At 39.2% G+C, this 17918-nt stretch overlaps 1 protein-coding gene across 1 annotated transcript; it reads left to right on the top strand.

The window, feature by feature from the left end:
• Positions 1-4601: 4601 nt before the first annotated feature.
• On the top strand, positions 4602-13562 carry LOC115621047 (dopamine receptor 2). Its single transcript, XM_030514569.1, is given in 3 exon segments — positions 4602-6133; positions 6195-6276; positions 12430-13562. Coding segments are annotated over 3 exon segments (2568 nt in total). The 3' UTR covers positions 13384-13562.
• The last annotated feature ends 4356 nt before the right edge of the window (positions 13563-17918 follow it).

Raw genomic sequence — 17918 nt, 5'->3', positions numbered from 1 at the left:
CCAAACTTGATCAAGTTTACGTGAAGGTAATTTGAATAGGAAAAGCACTTGGGGTGCGTATTTTATGGAAAGGTTGTACAATGTCGTGGAGATGGAAATTTTGAAGCTTAAACTTTGCTTACATTGCTGGCTCGTTGACGGCAGAGTATAGGATAGCTTTGGATAGTTTGTATAGCTGGGTGGGGTAATAAATCTGTGACCTTGAACCTATGTACTACTATATGTTTATCGAACCAGCGCCAGACGAACGCTTGTATGGATATAAATATTCGAAGGGGATATGAATTTTAGGTAAAATGGCAACTAACCACTCCCAATTAAAAAACTTTTTCGTGAAGTAAAGTAATTTAGTTTGCCTTGCCATCGAGGGTTTTTAATAGCTCGCGTACGTGTCGTGCTTATAAATTGTCTGTAATCTAATAATGTTCCGAGAATGTAGCAATGACGAGGATCGACCTCATAGCATTCGAAATAGTTCTAGCGGGAATCTATTTTCCGCAAATACTATATTTCGTTTATAATTACGGCCATTAAACAACAAATGTACTCGGAACGCATGGAAAGTTAACAATATATAGAAAGAACAATGGCATATTCTTAATAAAAATTCAACTCTTGTAACAGCTGCCTGGTTATATTGGTGCTGGTTACTGCTGCTGTAATCCAACGACTGTTACGATTGTAGTTGCTGTGGTTTTAATGTCGGTGTTGCAATCGTTATTGTTACTCTTGCTGTTGCCGGTCGCATTGAAGCAGCATGTTTAAATTCTCTGATTGCTATTGCAGATGACTATATCAAAGCTTTTTGTCATCTACTTTATCGCAAATGCGCACATATGTATTGTGTCATTGGCAGATGAATCTAAAATGCAATACCATTTTCGCAATGATTTTGTACCATGTAGTACGAAAGTCACAAAAATGACAACATTAACTACATGAATCAATTTCAATTGATGGCCAACGACAAGCAGGTTTATATAAATGTAGATCAAAATCGTGGTCCCTAATTCATATTTGGTATACAATAGGGATACTTTTCAGTACACAAGTACTTATAAGTAATCGAATATATTTGTAAAAAATGTATAAATTTAGTAATAGAAATACATCTAATTTTGAACTTGGCGAAAATACCTAAAAATTTCATTCAATTGCATTTGAACTAGAACTCTCGAGTAAAAGCACAAAAAGAGCAACAATATACAAACACATAGCTGGTCCTTTAGGGTCGTTACAATTAAATTTTTGGGAACATCAGATACAAACGAACACTGTGAGTAAGCCACTAACTTTCACAAACACCGAGCACATACACATTCACAAATGTTTGTATGAGTACGTCCGCAAATGTGTATACGTTCGTCAACTTTCTGTGTTTTCCATTTGGTTGTTGTTTTTATACTTCAGGCGTTTAGTGATTTTGTTCTCTACCTTTGTGGGTTGGGGCTTGCCCAACTTAAACAGTCAACACATATTTTCTTTGCTGCAGAACTTGTAATGTGTAAGCATTTCATATGCTCTCCGCAAAAACATACTCACACATACAAGAACGTTAGAATTCTACGCACATTTTGAGTTACTGCATCATCAGCCTTAAGTGAAAAAAATGTGTCTGTATGTACACTTCTTTTTTTGCCTTTGAATGAGAAATGTTGCAGGAAATTGTACTAAACAGCAGAAAACTGACGCAGTAAATGAGGGTAGGCCGTAGAGAGGCACAGCATAAAAGTAGATAACCATCGACGACAGCAGCAACAACAAGAGGCGGAATGTCTAGCATGGTAGTAAACGTGACGGATATGAGGCGAGATGGAAACATTTACCGGTACCAAAGCCCCTGTCTTCAGCTATTGTTTGTCATGAATATATCTAAAGCCTAAAAGCTAATCGCATGGCTTTAGTTTGGGTTGCTTGGATTTTGATTACTAGGTGGAAATTCCATGAAATGGTAATCTCTGCGAAATTCAAAGATGTTTAAATGCACAATCATAATTTCAAAGAAGAGAGAATGGTACAGTCGAGCAAGCTGGACAGTGAAACACCCTGTAGCCAATAAACTTCCGGCGCTGAGTTATATGCATTAATAGCAGAAGCAAGAGAGAACCCCTTCCTGCAGTTTGAGCGATGATCTTGTTTCGCTAATAACTTTTCATAGAATCAACCGATTTTAATGAAATTTAAACCGTGTGCATTGGAATTGTGTCTTAGCCTGAGGCTAATTAGCAACAACAACAGCAACAGCTGCGAGAAGAGCTTGGGCAGAGATTACATTTCTGGGTATAACAATCAATTTACATATTATGATGAAACTTAACACAATGGCAGATAAGCACTAAATGCATATAATTGTCGAATTTGAGTTAAAAATTCTGAGAATTGCGGGAGTTATGGAAATTGAAATTGTATAAGAAAAAATAACAGGCTGCCTATGATAGCCTCGATACAAAGCTTGGTTATTCTAGATCCCGTACTTGCTGAGGTCATTCCGCTCGTACAGACGGACAGATGGTCGTCTTGGCATAGTGATCAATAATATATGTATATACTTTGTTGGGTATGCCACTCATCTTTCTGTGTTACATACATTCGCACTAAGCTACACTTGGTACAGGACATAAAAAAATTTTCAAAATGTTTAAAGGTTTATAAAGTATAATTCTGAATATTCAAAATATGTACAGATTATCGGGGTTGAAGATTTGATCCGCAAACTTAATAGTTACGAGAATTAGGGTCAAATAGCAATATTATTCAAGCCATATATAACCTTATCATTAAAGACAAAATTTACCTAAATTTATGAGTTCAAAATTGGGAAATTTTCTAATCAAGTGTTATTGTTAAAGTTGTTGATAATTCATTTAATTTTCTTGAGTCATATGTTTGTGTAGTCTGAAATGTTCCCAAATATTGATGATGAGAAAAGAAAATAAAGTTTCATTCTAATTTGGAAGGCTCTGGTTCATTAGCAATAGGACTAAAAGAGGTTAAGAATTTGACCCTTTTCACGGTTACGCACGGCCGCAGCCCAAATCGGATTTCTGAGTATTTATTCGGCATTCGATTCATTCTGTCACTAATTTACTTGCTGACGAACTCAACCATATGGTAAGTTTGTTTTACAAATTCATGGCCTGTTGCGTCGTTGTTTTCAGCTCTCTGAAAATGACAGCAAATTCGTTAAGTAAAATAGAAGCTGTCCGGGAATTCTGCTAAGCCAACGCTGTGTCAATTGGGCATTGACTGAGTGCTCCCTCCCTTGCCGTTTGGTTACATCAACTGCAGAATTTAGAAATCAGCTGTCGGTGCAGAAGGACTGCTTTCTGGCAGCTAGACAAAGGACGACGGATGTCGAAAGACGGCAACTCAGACAACTCTTGAATAATGCGATGTTGCACAGTTGTTGACTCGGCGCGACATCTTGGCTGATGTCGCTCAGCCTGTCAGTTTTCCAGTTAGGCATTTGTGTCTAAGAGAAGGTGTGTGGTTCGGTCACCCGGTTGACTTCTTGCTAACCGCGGCACTTGAAATGTTATTTAATTTGTTTATTTATGAGAAAGCCGAGAAGACAAAGTCGAAAGCTGCGAAATTGCGGTCGCCCCATTAACCTGATACTCCTACCTCCTCTCCCTTTCCATCATAGTTAATGTACTGTCTGTTTGCAAATTAATTGCGCACCTTTCGACGGCAGCTGGCTGCCGAAAGACTAAGGCAATAAAATGTTCAAAACCGCAAAAAACGTAAAAAAAAACCACTGCCAACAGCAGTTAAATGGTTGAATTAATTTGTTTGTTTGGAGTTGTACGTGGAATACTTGGCGGTCTGCGACCTGCAACAGGGCGAAAAACCAACATATTAATTGAATGAAATTTATAGGCGCGTACGAAGCAGATATTTGTTGGACTTTCTTAGAGACATGAAAAATGATACATACTATATACCCACTTCACATTTTGGTGAAAAGCAGGTCAGCTTCAAGTTGACAGGTGCTGTAAATGTGATACTTTGAGTCAATACGACAATGAGCTCTTGTGCTATGGATTTGTTTAGTTTGTGAGCTAGCTGGGATCATACAATGTGAGTTTGTTCCAGAGTATGCTCTCTGGGCTCAATCCACGCCGGAATCATGGCAGAAGCCTGATTAAAGTTACGAGTTCTCATAAAAATTAATAATTGTCCAACGAAGGACAGATCCTAAATAAAGAGAGTTACGAAATAAAAGAAAACAGTTATAACAGTTCCGGCATCAGCAATGATTCGCTTTGCAACCAGCAAAAATACTACTAAATTCAAGAAAATCATTTTAATCTTACTACTGTAGAATGTAGCGAATGTACACACAAAATTTGACCAATTATTGTTTATCCTAAGAATGAGATTTTGAACTGTAAGCCAGATAACTATTAATTTGGGACTTCGCACTCTTCTTTGATTACAGCACTTATGCCACAAACAACAGGGAAAAAATGCGCTTCAATAATTTCAGCAGCAGCCGAAGCGAAGCACATAGACACGGACAAAGGTCAGGTGCAGGAGCAGCAGGAGAGGCAGCTACGACAGCGACTGTGATAGCGAGAACAGGCACATTGCATTAAGCCATGGCGGATGATATTATAAAGGACCGCGGCAATCGGCAGCAGCCTTCATCTTCATCATCATCGTTTTCGTCCTCAACGGAAGCAGAAGCAGAATCAGCAGCAGCGGGTGCAGTAGAGCCCATACTTGCTCTACTGCGCTCGGGCGCGTCGTTCAATCAGTCAAGCGGTACTGCGACTGATGTGTCAGCGCCGCCCACAAAACATCCGTCATTCTACAGCAGCTTCAATATATCTGAGGACATATACTATTACTTCAATGGTTTCAATGTTGCGCAGACGGAATCGCCGCCGTTGCCCATCAGTACGGAGATAGCACTAGGAGCCTACAATGGCACTATGACTACATTGACGCCTTTGGGAAGCAGCACAACACGAGAACCAGATTTGTCCGAGTTTCTGGAGGCGCTGCCAAATGACCGGGTCAGTCTGTTAGTCTTTCTATTTCTCTTCTCCTTTGCCACAGTCTTTGGCAATTCGTTGGTGATTATGGCGGTTATAAGGGAGCGTTACTTGCACACGGCCACTAACTACTTCATCACGAGTTTGGCCGTTGCTGATTGTCTTGTGGGTCTGGTGGTCATGCCGTTTTCAGCGTTGTACGAAGTGCTGGAAAATACTTGGTTTTTCGGGACAGACTGGTGTGATATATGGCGTTCTCTAGACGTACTTTTTAGCACGGCCTCCATACTAAATCTTTGCGTCATTTCTCTTGATCGTTACTGGGCCATCACAGATCCCTTCAGTTATCCAATGCGTATGACTGTAAAACGTGCCGCGGCGCTAATTGCCGCGGTATGGATCTGCTCAAGCGCCATTAGCTTTCCGGCCATTGTTTGGTGGCGAGCAGCACGTGATGGTGAAATGCCAGCCTACAAGTGCACCTTTACTGAGCATTTGGGCTACTTGGTCTTTTCGTCGACCATCTCTTTCTATCTGCCGTTACTCGTGATGGTATTCACCTATTGCCGGATCTATCGAGCAGCCGTCATACAAACGCGTTCGTTAAAGATCGGCACCAAGCAGGTACTAATGGCCTCTGGGGAGTTGCAGCTCACGCTTCGCATTCATCGTGGGGGTACGACGCGTGAGCCCCAGACGAACACGCACCAGGTTCAAGCAGGCGGCGCTGGTGGTGGCTCCTTAAGCCATTCTCATTCGCACTCTCATCATCATCATCACAACAATAGTGGAGGAACCACCACATCCACGCCGGAGGAGCCAGACGATGAGCCACTATCGGCACTACATAACAATGGATTGGCGAGACATCGCCATATGGGTAAAAACTTCTCCCTATCGCGTAAACTGGCCAAATTCGCCAAGGAGAAGAAGGCGGCTAAGACGCTGGGCATTGTCATGGGTGTATTCATTGTTTGTTGGCTTCCATTCTTTGTCGTTAATCTGCTGTCGGGTTTTTGCGTCGAGTGTATTGAGCATGAGGAAATTGTCTCGGCTATAGTAACGTGGCTGGGCTGGATAAACTCATGCATGAATCCCGTTATTTATGCCTGCTGGAGCAGGGACTTTCGCAGGTGAGTGCATCATAAAATGTCTTTAATTTAAGTAAGACCTACCAAATATGAACTTTTTCAGGGCCTTTGTGCGACTTCTTTGCATGTGTTGTCCGCGAAAGATTCGCCGCAAATATCAGCCCACAATGCGTTCAAAATCCCAGGTAAGTTAACCAGTCTTCACCATTTTTAAATTCGTTATGTCTCTGTGTCTTTGGAATTCACATTGAAAATTAAGCAACTTGTATGTAAGGAGCTGAAATCAATACAGAGAGTTGAAAATGTAGTGACGGAGAAATTACAAATTGCACGGAAAATAGAATACTGTTTCATGACATTCCAATTCTTTATGGTCGCCCAAAAACGAAACTGAACGAACTATAAAATTAATTTACAAAATGTATAAATATGGAAGCATAACCGACGCATTCCTTTGCTCATCCACCAACCGCTTTTCATTGCACGTAGGTTAGGCAGATAAATAATCTTGTTTTCACCCACTCTTACACTTATTCGAAGCATAGGCAAATGACTTTCCCATTACTGTGCATCTATCAATGTCAGCGGATATGAAAATCTTTGGCAGTCCGAAAATTAGATTTTTAATAAATCATTTTTTAGTGTTTCGAAACTCAGGTGCTCGGCTTCCTTGCAACATATACCTTAACAAGTACTTTTAAACAATAGGAAGTCAATTGTGGTGATGTCTATGATGATGGAGCTTACTATTCTTCTACTGGTGTTTTTACAGAGATTTGCCACAAGACGCTGCTACTCGACATGTTCATTGCATGGTATTCAACACGTGCGTCACAATTCCTGCGAGCAAACTTATATATAGACGTACACTGGGCGTTATTCTGAAATAAATATAATGAAAATATGGCACTTGTTGCAGGTTGCAATTTCTGTAAGTCAGGGGCAAGGTAAGCCAGTGGTTGTTACTTTGCAAGCACAGGGCAAAAAACTTTGTCTTTTCTGGTCACGCCTGCCCGTTCTCTATTTCTCTCTTATCCTCTCTTATTCTCTGTTTTTGCTTTTGAGTGTTTCTTTTCATTGTGTGTGTGTGATTCGCCCGTACAAGTTCTTATCGTTCGCTTGCTCGTTGGCTCGTCAATGTGACAATATTTGTTGTGTTTTTGTAAAAAGAAATGAGGAAACTTAAAATGTGATTTCAGCACCTGTTGAATGTTGCACCCAAATTAACACACACTCACCCTTAACTGGCTAGAGATGGGCACGTGATTGTATGTGCTAACACGGAAATCACGCTTTCATATGAAACTTTGTATTATATTTGTTTGCATCCTATTAATTAAGAGTATACACACGAATTAAAAACAAATATTCTTTTATGGTTTATTTCAATATACATATTAATGTGAAAATTAAAAGTTTCGAGCTAAGCGCATTTTATATATAGTACTTTTGGAAATTATAAGATATCGTAGAAGAAATCTGGTAAGTTTACATTCATTGGGCATTTATATTAAAATGTTTCAATTTATTTTATAAGAAGTTTATCAATATTGTAGAAAGATTCGTGCTTGATTTTCTGTCGCGCGCTCATCTCTAACTTCGGCTTCACACAGACTCCTTTACCAATGGCAGTGGACACATTTGGCTTACATTCCTGTCCCATTGCCCCTTGATGTTGTTGAAGTAAGGTGATGTTTCCCCCTGTTCCTGTTGTTGTTATTCGCCTTTAAAACGTTCAGTCTTTTACGTCCGTAAAAAGAAAACCTACATACGAACACTTTGGGCTCCTGTGAAGAGTGCATTGTATTCGATTTGGTTTTTGTCACTACTCCTGTATTTATCCACACCCTCAATGTCCACCGGCTTTCAATACATAGGTTTCTGGGCTGTTCATTGAGTCTCACCAATAAATCACATAGACACACACTATTACTTTTTGTGAGACATGTGTTTATCCTGTCTTAGTTTGCTGATTCTTCTTTAACTTTTAGCTGTACTCGTATTTTTCTTGTTTTTTGTTTACTTTTATACCGTTGCTTTTGTTGTTCTTTTGTTTTTCTTTTAGTTCTTCGAATTTAATTTTGGGTTTGAGTCCCTCTCTCGCTCTCTGGGTTGCGCAAACTGCTTAAAGACTTGGCAAACTGGTGAAGCAACAACATTATCAAGTCCAGGCACGAGGGGTTGCTTTAAATCTACACACACAGAGTCTTTCATACGCACACACATATATGTATACATACATATTGTAAAATGTTATCAAGTGAACCATAAATACTTTTTGCACTTAAAAACTTCCAACTCAATTTTCGTATATAGTATGTAATTTTGTTGATGAAAATGTTATTTACAGCAGTCAACAGTCAATAAGCGTATATGTATGTATGTTGGTACTGTATACTTGTATTTGTTTCCTTTATTTTATTGGTTTGAGTCGTTGGGGCGTGATGCTGATGCTGCGCTATCAATTACACCCAAGAGCATGCCAATTTATTTTCAAGCCGTTTCCACTGTCAATTGTATTCAAACAAAAATGTTTCTCTTGGTGCAAAGTAAGAACCTTTCTATAGCATACTTTTTGGGGCCACAAGAAACGGGTGGGTAGTTTCTGTGCGCGTTTAAAAATGATTACAAAATATCCGAACTTGGGTCCCAGTACAACAGAATAGGCCTATTTCCCATCGCTTGCCTGTGCTCGCCACGCAGTATATATTTCAAATTGAAATTCCTGGGATCGGTTTGCGATACTTTCGATGCAAAAAGCACGTGCAAAATAAAGAACTTGTCCTCTCCGACTTCACATAATCAGTCATATATCGATCTTAAATGTATAAATGGGTATTTAACAAAACTTCAAACATACTGATTAAGAATACAAGTATGTAACATAGTGATACAATTTGTATGTAAATTTGATGGAAGGTTTATGGTATACAAGTATGTAGATGCAGATTTACTGTTTAATTGGGTTTGGTGCCTGTCGGTTCCTATTTGTTACATGCTGCCCGTTATTGTTGTCTATCTATTCCCTTCTTATCTCAAAAACATTGTAGTCAGCCACACTCAGACTTAGTGGGTTTTGCGGGAGAATGTTTTGTTCACTACAAAATTAACTATATTGACGTTTTATATTGCTTACTGCTGTCCTTTTTGTTGCCACATATACACATGCAGCAGTCCACCTACTTTTATTACCGCAGCAATGTTTCCATTGTTGTGCTGGCTGTTTTGCGACTTCCTGCCAGTGAATAGACATGCACCTCCATATACATAGGACACCTTCCTACGTATTTGTGTGTATATAGCTTGCAACCCTTACACTGATTAGTTCTATGATGTGCAAGCACTTGGCTTCTTGGCCTTTCAACCTAACCACTCTGAACAATTACTTGCCTCGTAATGACCTTTAAAGGCCAATGCGCCTTCTGCACCCAGCACTTAATGTCAATTTACATAGCTTTGGATAATGGAAACCGCATCGCAGTAGATCTGATTGAAAATGCCAAGTCATATTCAAGATATACATACTTTAAGTACACACAATGGTAGCTTTGCACATTTGTATTCGTTACTTTAGTTGTCAATTGCCTTTGCGATTGCTTGTAGAGGAAATCTCGATATATATAAAACAGTTTGTCCTGACTGACTGATTGGCGATCAACGCACAGCCCAAACGGTAAAAGCTAGGAAGGTAAAATTTGAACACAAATTTCCTAATTCTAACTCTTTCGAAACGTACCAAAGTAATTTGCTTGGAAAAGAAATAAACCTATAATTATAAGTAAAAATACGGAGCCCATCAAAGATGGGCAAGACCTGCTAGTATTAGGTAAGAAAACCAGTCAGTCTGTTGCCAGGCTACTAAGAAGCTAGCGGGTGGAAAATATTTTAATGGGGTAACAAATACTTGCGCCGTCTTTTGGATCGCCAAAATACAATTTACTACATAATTTATTTCAAAAACAAGGCTGCCTGCCTCTTGGCATGAGCTTTAGCTGACTGTTTGGCTACTTACTCTAAATGACTAATACGAAATCGGAATAACAATTAATCAAACAAATTTGTGCCGTCTCACATAAATACACTCACATTTTTTAGAGGAGGGACAAAATTATAGCAAAATTAAGTTTAGCAACTATACGACATCACTTCCCTTCGAAATGTATTCCTTAACTTCAGTTTTGGTCCCGGCCCATCACAATTAGAACAGCACAGCCTAATTTTTCTGGGTTTTTGTTTTTATTGTGGGCGCGCTAGCGAGTTTGTCCTGCGGGCACAGCTCGAACATTCGCTCAACATCAAAATGTAATTTGCCAGAAATGTTTCGAAAACATCAATTATCCTTAATGGACTGTGAACGTGAATTAACGTTTATAATTATGTGACAGAGCGGCGGTTTCGGGGTCAGTGGCTTCGTCCGACGAGGCTTGGTGAGCGCTGTAGCTCGACCATCAGTTTTATTATAGCCTGTACCCAAAGGGTGAAAGGCTATACTAGTTTTGTGCGCATGTATGTAACACACAGAAGGAGGCGTGGCAGACCCCACAAAGTATATATATTCTTGATCAGGATGAGAAGCCAAGTCGATATAGCCTTGTCCGTCCGTCCGTCTGTCCGTCTGTCCGTCTGTCCGTCTGTCTGTCCGTCTGTCCGTATGAACGCAAGGATCTCAGAAAGTATAAGAGCTAGAATAACCAAACTTGGTTTCCATATTCTCCTAAGACCGAGAAAGTACGAGTTTGAGTTTTTTTTCGATGCACCCCCCCACTCCCCCGCAATTCGTGTTTTTTCTTATAACTTCCGTAATTCTCGGAATTTTGAAATCAATTTTGGTAGGTACATCCAGTTAGTACTAATGTGTCCGTGTGCCAAATTTCATCATGATAGGTCAATTCTGAAGAAAGTTATAGCCATAAGTAAAATCGCTGCTCATGCGCTGCCTCTGTCGGCAGCGCTGCCCGCAGCTGTTGTTGTTGTTGCTGCTTTGGTTCAACTTTGTGCTGCATACATACACGCATATAAACACGCATAGGTACGTGATGTAAATGTATGCTGTTAAAACTAAACATAAACATATATTCTAATTTAATTTAATTAATTAATTCATTAATTTTTTTTAATAATTTAATTTTTTTAAAAAATTTTTTTTTTTAATTTTTTTTTTAAATTTTTCTTTTTTTGTGGAGAGTACAGGCTATTTTACTGTCGGGCTTGCTCGACTGTAGCGTTCTATCTTGTTTTTTGCTTGCTTTGTTGTGTGTGCGTATGCGGAGCTTATAACACTGGTTTTGATTTCTTAGAACAGCAAGCTCCACCCAAAAAACATTAAAAAGTTACGAAGCATTTTTGCGCGTTTGTTTTTCAGCTTATTGAGTGCTAAGTAATAAATTGTATAAAAAGGCTTATGTCTGGGCTTTTTACCCGCAAGTTCACTGGATGTGTAGCTGAATGGTTGCCATTGGGGATATTTAAGACAACAGCAGTAGAGGTAAAAAACGAATAGAAACGAATATATATATATAAAGTATAAGTACATTTGAAAGAGTTGATTCATAGGAAAAGAAACTAGAGGCACTTGCAGCCTGTCTAATCTGTAGGTAAAAACAGTTTTCGCTTACTCCCTGCGGAAGAATTTCGTTGTCAATTCTCTCTCTCAAAACATAAACCAAATTTTTACTTGCACTTGTAATTCATATAGTTATAATGTCAATTTAACACTCCTTTTAAATATATTTAAATCCGCTGTGAATTTATCGCTCGAGTGTGATATGCACTGTATTATAGTTACAGTGTGTAGAATAAATAGTCGAATAAAATAATCATTATTTTGGCCATTTTTCTTCTTCCGATATTAAAATTTGTTTAGGCTTTCACATAAAAGTAACGTTGTTTTTTAAAAGTTTGTACATTTATTTTTTGTATTTTTGTTAACCTCGTTTTTTTATTTTGTTATTCTGCTTGGTTCTTGTTGCTGTTTTTGATGTCGTTCTTTTATCAAGTTATGCTTGGAGTTCCCAAAAATAAAAATCAAGAGACGCATTTTATATACATACATAAATAAACAAACAAAAACTAATGAAAAGCAAAGACAATGCCACAAATTGAGCTGCAGTACTTTTAATAGTTCTTTAATTCGTTGTTGTTGCTGTTGCTTTCATGCGTAACCCTTTTGCTGGTCACGTTTAAATGGAAAATATTTCAGCCAACAAAAACAAACAGTACCCTTCACACTTTTAAAGACTGCCTGCGATCCATGAATATGCAACTTATAACGCATGACTCTTTTTCTGTTTTTCCCTCTCTCCTTTTCTTTTTCACTTTCTGCTTTTTTGTCTACGCAGTGCCACGTTGCAGCCGCTATGGTGGCCGCCTCTACTTCCTTTGGGTACCATTCGGTCAACCAACTGGACCGCACCATCATGTGACGTCAGTTGAGCAGTTGCAGCACCTGCAGCGGTAGCAGCAACTGCGGTGGCGTCGGCGGTGCACGTAACCACAATCACCATCATCATCATCACTCTACGGTTGTCACGCCATCTTCTTCGCAGCGTTCGTGCACAAGGTGCCAAAGTTTTCATCGCCATCATCATCGCACCCGACGTCGTAGCTCAGGAATGCAGCTCGGACGTAGCCCCGACTTCAGCTCCACATCGGCAATGAGTGGCGCGGCAAAGACGCTTGTGACCATTACAGCTCCGCCGGTGGCGGCTGCCTCGGCATGTTCATTGCACTTAGGGAACAGCAGCGTACGTCCTTCGTCAGTTTCTACGCTAACTATCGCGTCGGTTCCACCTTCGTTATTACTGGAGCCAACCCTAGCAGCAGCTGGAGCTATTGCCACTGGATCCGTTAGTGCTGCGGCCACTCCGGTGGCGCCTTCTTGTAGTAGTGGCTCCAAGCACACCACATTTGCCCTCACACCTACCACTACGGATCCACGATCAACGTCATCAGGTCATCATGTGTCGTTCATGCCGATTTCCGGCAAGCGTTCTGTAAAGCGGCTACGCTCCTCAAATTCATCGCTGAGCTCACCGACAACAGCAACCGCTACAGCCTCGGCACCCTCGCTTATCGAGGCGCAGCAGGAGCAGCCTCATCGCGTTTTAGAGCTTCGTCAAAGCGTGCAAAGTCAGATAACAACGCTGGAGGATGTTGACGACATGGAGGATATGCAAGCAACCGAGTGCAATGATAGCGATAGCGACAGCGTCGGGCTAGCTATGGTCCAAACCACGCCTCAATTAGAGAGCCATGTGCCCTTGTCGAGTTCCTCAAGCTCCTCGGTGAAGTAAGCTCGTTCCCACAAACTATAACGCTCTTAGAAATTAGCTGTAACTCTTTATTGTATATAGAAGCATATCTTTGCATCGCATAGTTTCATGTTAGCGCATTACGTGATAATTAGTTGGCATAGTAAGTTTTCATATCTTAGCTCTTCCATAAAAAGCACGATATCAGCAGGTAGGCTTCATTGGTATATGGTAATCACGACTCCAGCTCACTTATCTCGCTGTTTTCACTAGGATACGTTACATTAACTACTTCTCATGTCGTACCTATGTATGTTTAAACACTGTTGGTGAAGTTAGTGAACATTTGGTAAGCTATAAAATTAATGCATATATTATAAGTAATTGCAAGCTATGTCTTCAACCTGTCCACGTACCTGACTCTGGCCAACTATGAAATATTCTTTCAATATGCTAGTAAGTTTCAAGTCCAAAACCCATGATTTTGATTTGTTAGGCAATTAAAAAGATATCGGCAAGATAGCTGGGATTTCTGTAATATGTTTATTTAGAACGACTAGCTTACGGATGCATTAAAATTAAGAAATTAATCACAACAGCAAAAAACAAAGCAATCAGCGGCAGACCTCAAAAGCTCGACTAAAGTTAACTACAGCCAAAAGGGCCACTAACTATAACATTTGTATACATTTATGTAGCAAACTAGACACATTTAAGTTGTTATTATACGCATATTTTGTGTGAAAGTTCCATCATAGAGAAAAATAAGAAATTAACAGTAACTTAACAGAGGGTAACATAAAACTGTGGGTGCGTGCGTATTTTATGGCTATTTTGAGTTTAGTTTATATACATATGTACTTGAGTATAATTGAGTTGAGTTAATAAATAGTAGATGTTAAGTGTACGGTAGATTTCATAGAACGAACTAAGCAAAGCTTCAAACAGCTAATGTTTTCTTGCGCACATAGCTGCATCAAGGACAAGATTTTAGAGGAAAGGGGAGTGTAAAAGAGTAGTGATGCGTATACATTTATCAATGTAATAATGGAATATCTGTTGACCTCTCGACCCAGTCAATTCTTCGTTTAATGAGTTCCTTACTAGCAATTAAATAAAATAGACAGGTTTGAAGGGAAGAAACTTTAAGCTCAAATGGTCTGACCGACTTGATATTGCAGCTTGAAAAAAACGCTCAGAAAAAAAAATATTGTAAACAGTTTGCAGCAAAACCAGAAAATAGAGAAAATAAAAACTCTAACTCGGACACAAAACAACAATGATGACATATTAATATAGCCAAGGGCAAAAAGAAACTTATGTATAATAAAAATGGGGAAGCGTCATTGTAATGCATTCAGCCAGATTGAGCGACATACTCGTATAATGAATGGGCCAAGTAAGAAGAGAATAAAGCAGCAAAACATAAGCCACAAGAAAAAAAATCTTGCTTATTGTTTTCGAAACAAGCAAATAAGCAAACAAAAAGCATTACATACATATATAACACAAATGGCAATTATTAATATTCAATATACATATAGTACGTGTGTATGTGTAAATAGCGTAACATTTACATAGATATCTACATATTGAAACAATGTAGTTATTGTGTGTGCTGTAGCTGTAAATGTGTACTTATAACAGTAGTTTGTGTATATGTTTGTAACCTAGCCAGTAAGCAAGTAAGGGTAAAGTTAAAACACGCCTAGAATTTTGTTGATAGATGGATGCGCTTGAGAGAAGACCACATACATACATAAATCAAAATCAGAACTAATGGCGCAATTACTCATAGAAGCATTTGTAATTTAATGTCTAGCTTGTAAGCTCACACGAACACATACTGACACAAGCAATTCAAGCCACCTATCTACTTACTATTATTTAATTATAATGAAACATAGATTTATATACCATGTATATGAATACACACAAAATTATAAAAGTACGAATAAAGATTAAAAATTGTGCATAGTAGTTGAAGAATTCATTTTTTATTTATTTAAAATTTGCAGCTACAGCTTTAGCAAATGACATTCAACTCTCTTAAACTTTAAAAGTTTGATGCGTGGGGCTGAAAATCTGTAAGTGCAGATTGCCAGGGCCAGTCGGGTAAGTACGGTAGCATTGGTGATGGCATCTGCAACGAGAAACTGTAAGTGCCAAAGAAATGCAACACTATATTGTAGATGGCAAAGTGCAAAGCAAAAACAGCAGAACACAACAGGGCAAAATAGAATAGAAAAGGATGGAACAGAAAAACTGACAAAAAGTTTACATTTTGGGATCTTACTCAGAGGGTACAAGTGCGTTAATGACTAACAGCTATGTACGAGTAGTCGGGTAGTCAGACAGTCAGTCTGACAGTTGCGAAGTGTGCCTGGTGGCAGTGTGTGGTAGGATAGATAGACAGCTGCCAACAGCTGCAGAAGCACCAATGCAACACAATACAAAAGCCAGTCATTCGCATGTACGTACATGTACGGAATATATGGCCATGCTTAGGGAAACCAATGCAGCTGCTACTTAGGGTTGTTTCATAAAGCTTACATAAAATGTGTGCTGCTGGCCTCAACTTCAACTTCAATGTGTGGGTATTGAGCAATTATCCAGACAATAGCTTTACTTACTACAAGAGTATCTTTTGCACTCATTGGACATTTTCTTAATATGCAGAAAAATTCGATGTGTATTAAATATAATTAGAAACTATCTAATGAGAAAACAAAGATGGATCAAAGCAGAACCAGCTCTTAAATACCCTTTATCCACTCCTACATTTATATTTTTCACTTTGAACAAACCTAATATAAAAATCGTAAGAATGCAACGATTGTAATAACTCTTTTAATGGTCTAAGAGAGCTGATTTTAATCTTACATTTTTCTATCTAATTGATTTAAATTGTTTTACAAACAATATGTGAAATTTACTAGGAGCTTTTATGATTCACAGATTCAAGTACGACAATTTGTAACCGCGGCAGAAACCTAAAATTTTATTCTGGTCTTTTGTCATAATCAACTGAATAGCACCTACGAAATAGCGAATAAAAAAGAACCAATAAAAAGAAGCGATTCAAAGCTATGAGCACAAATTAATGGTTAGAAGCTATGAGCACAAAATAATGGTTAGAAGGGAAGGGGAATAGCAGTTAAATTAAACCTGCAGCGCGATTGCTCACTCGCTTTCTAATGCCACACAATAAGATGGAAAATTGCGGCAAGCGACGCCTCAATCCGCACTGTTATCATTGTGTGACGTTGATCTGTCGGAATGGCGTCAAACCCTCGACGACATTTTATTTGCTCGCTGGTAATTTTGTTTCGTTTTTGCGCTATGCGATAGTTTTTTGGTTAATGAACCGGAACGCGTGCAAGCACAAGCACAAGGCACGTCAGCCAAACAGCCACACATTACACACCACGTCCTTTGCTCAAACGTTTCCCAAACTGTTTGTCCGCCCGTCCTTTTTTTGTCCATCTCTCAATCTGATTTACTTTATATTTTTTCTTCTGTCCACAGTGGGTTGAGTTGACTTTGTTTTTATTCGCTGCGGTTTAACTGCTCAACGCTTTTGCTATTCGCTCTATTTTTGGCGAATTTGTAGCTAAAAATATTGCAATCATTGTTTTGATGGCATTGTTGGGGTAAGTCATTCGGGTGCGCTCCCTCGAGGCATCTTCGAACGTGAGCAGCGAAACAGGCACGCAATTTCTGTGAAGCATGGGTTATGAGGTTTCCCTACTGCTCCGCTTTGGATTATTGCTTCTAGCTTATGTTCAGTTTATGTTTGCAACGCTGCTGAATCGGGGAAAATGGCTGCAAAGGCAAGCTGATATGATGGCGACGATGAAGTCGCACGCCGTTTCTATTTGGCACAGTTACACCCTGACACACACATACATAAATTTAACCGTCAATTTAAGTTTTTTCCCGAATTATTTTGCGCTTCTGTTTTCATAGATCATAAAGCGCTTAATTATATTGTATGTCGTGAGTCTCACAATTTTCCTAATTAAATGATGTTTAAGCCATTTATCTTATAAGTAAGGCTATGCTCGCTGCTTGTTTTATGTTCTTGTAGAGCGACATACGCGCCTGATAGAGACTCCTTGAAGGCAGAAGAATAATTTGGAAGGCAGCAAACGGGCATTGGTATGGAAAGCTTAATTGGCATACGTTTTGATAAAAATAATGATTTCCTATACGATTACCAAAATAATAACTTAGTTCAATGTTTTCCTCAGTCACTGACCAGGAACCGAGCTTACTGTTTACCGAACTTAAATAAACTACAAGAGAGAACGCTGCAGTCGAGCAAGCCCGACTAGGGACTAGGACAAGTTTGGTTAACGTACGCCCAGTCGTTTCCGAAATCGAGGGGCTCATCCAGACAGACGGACGAACAGACGGACGGACATGTCGCGATAGATTTCTCTCGTCATGCTGATTAAGAGTATATGCACTTTATGGGGTTATTAATTCGTACGGTATGTTGTTTTACCCATATGCAATAGTTGTACTTCCATCAACAACCACCATATCATTAATTTATTTGAATTTGCTTTGCT

The sequence above is a fragment of the Scaptodrosophila lebanonensis genome, unplaced genomic scaffold, assembly GCF_003285725.1.
Source record: "Scaptodrosophila lebanonensis strain 11010-0011.00,11010-0021.00 unplaced genomic scaffold, SlebRS2 tig00000024-arrow-pilon, whole genome shotgun sequence".
Classification (NCBI taxonomy): domain Eukaryota; kingdom Metazoa; phylum Arthropoda; class Insecta; order Diptera; family Drosophilidae; genus Scaptodrosophila; species Scaptodrosophila lebanonensis.
Note: the sequence above shows the minus strand (reverse complement) of the source record. Positions and strands in the feature narration are given on the sequence as shown.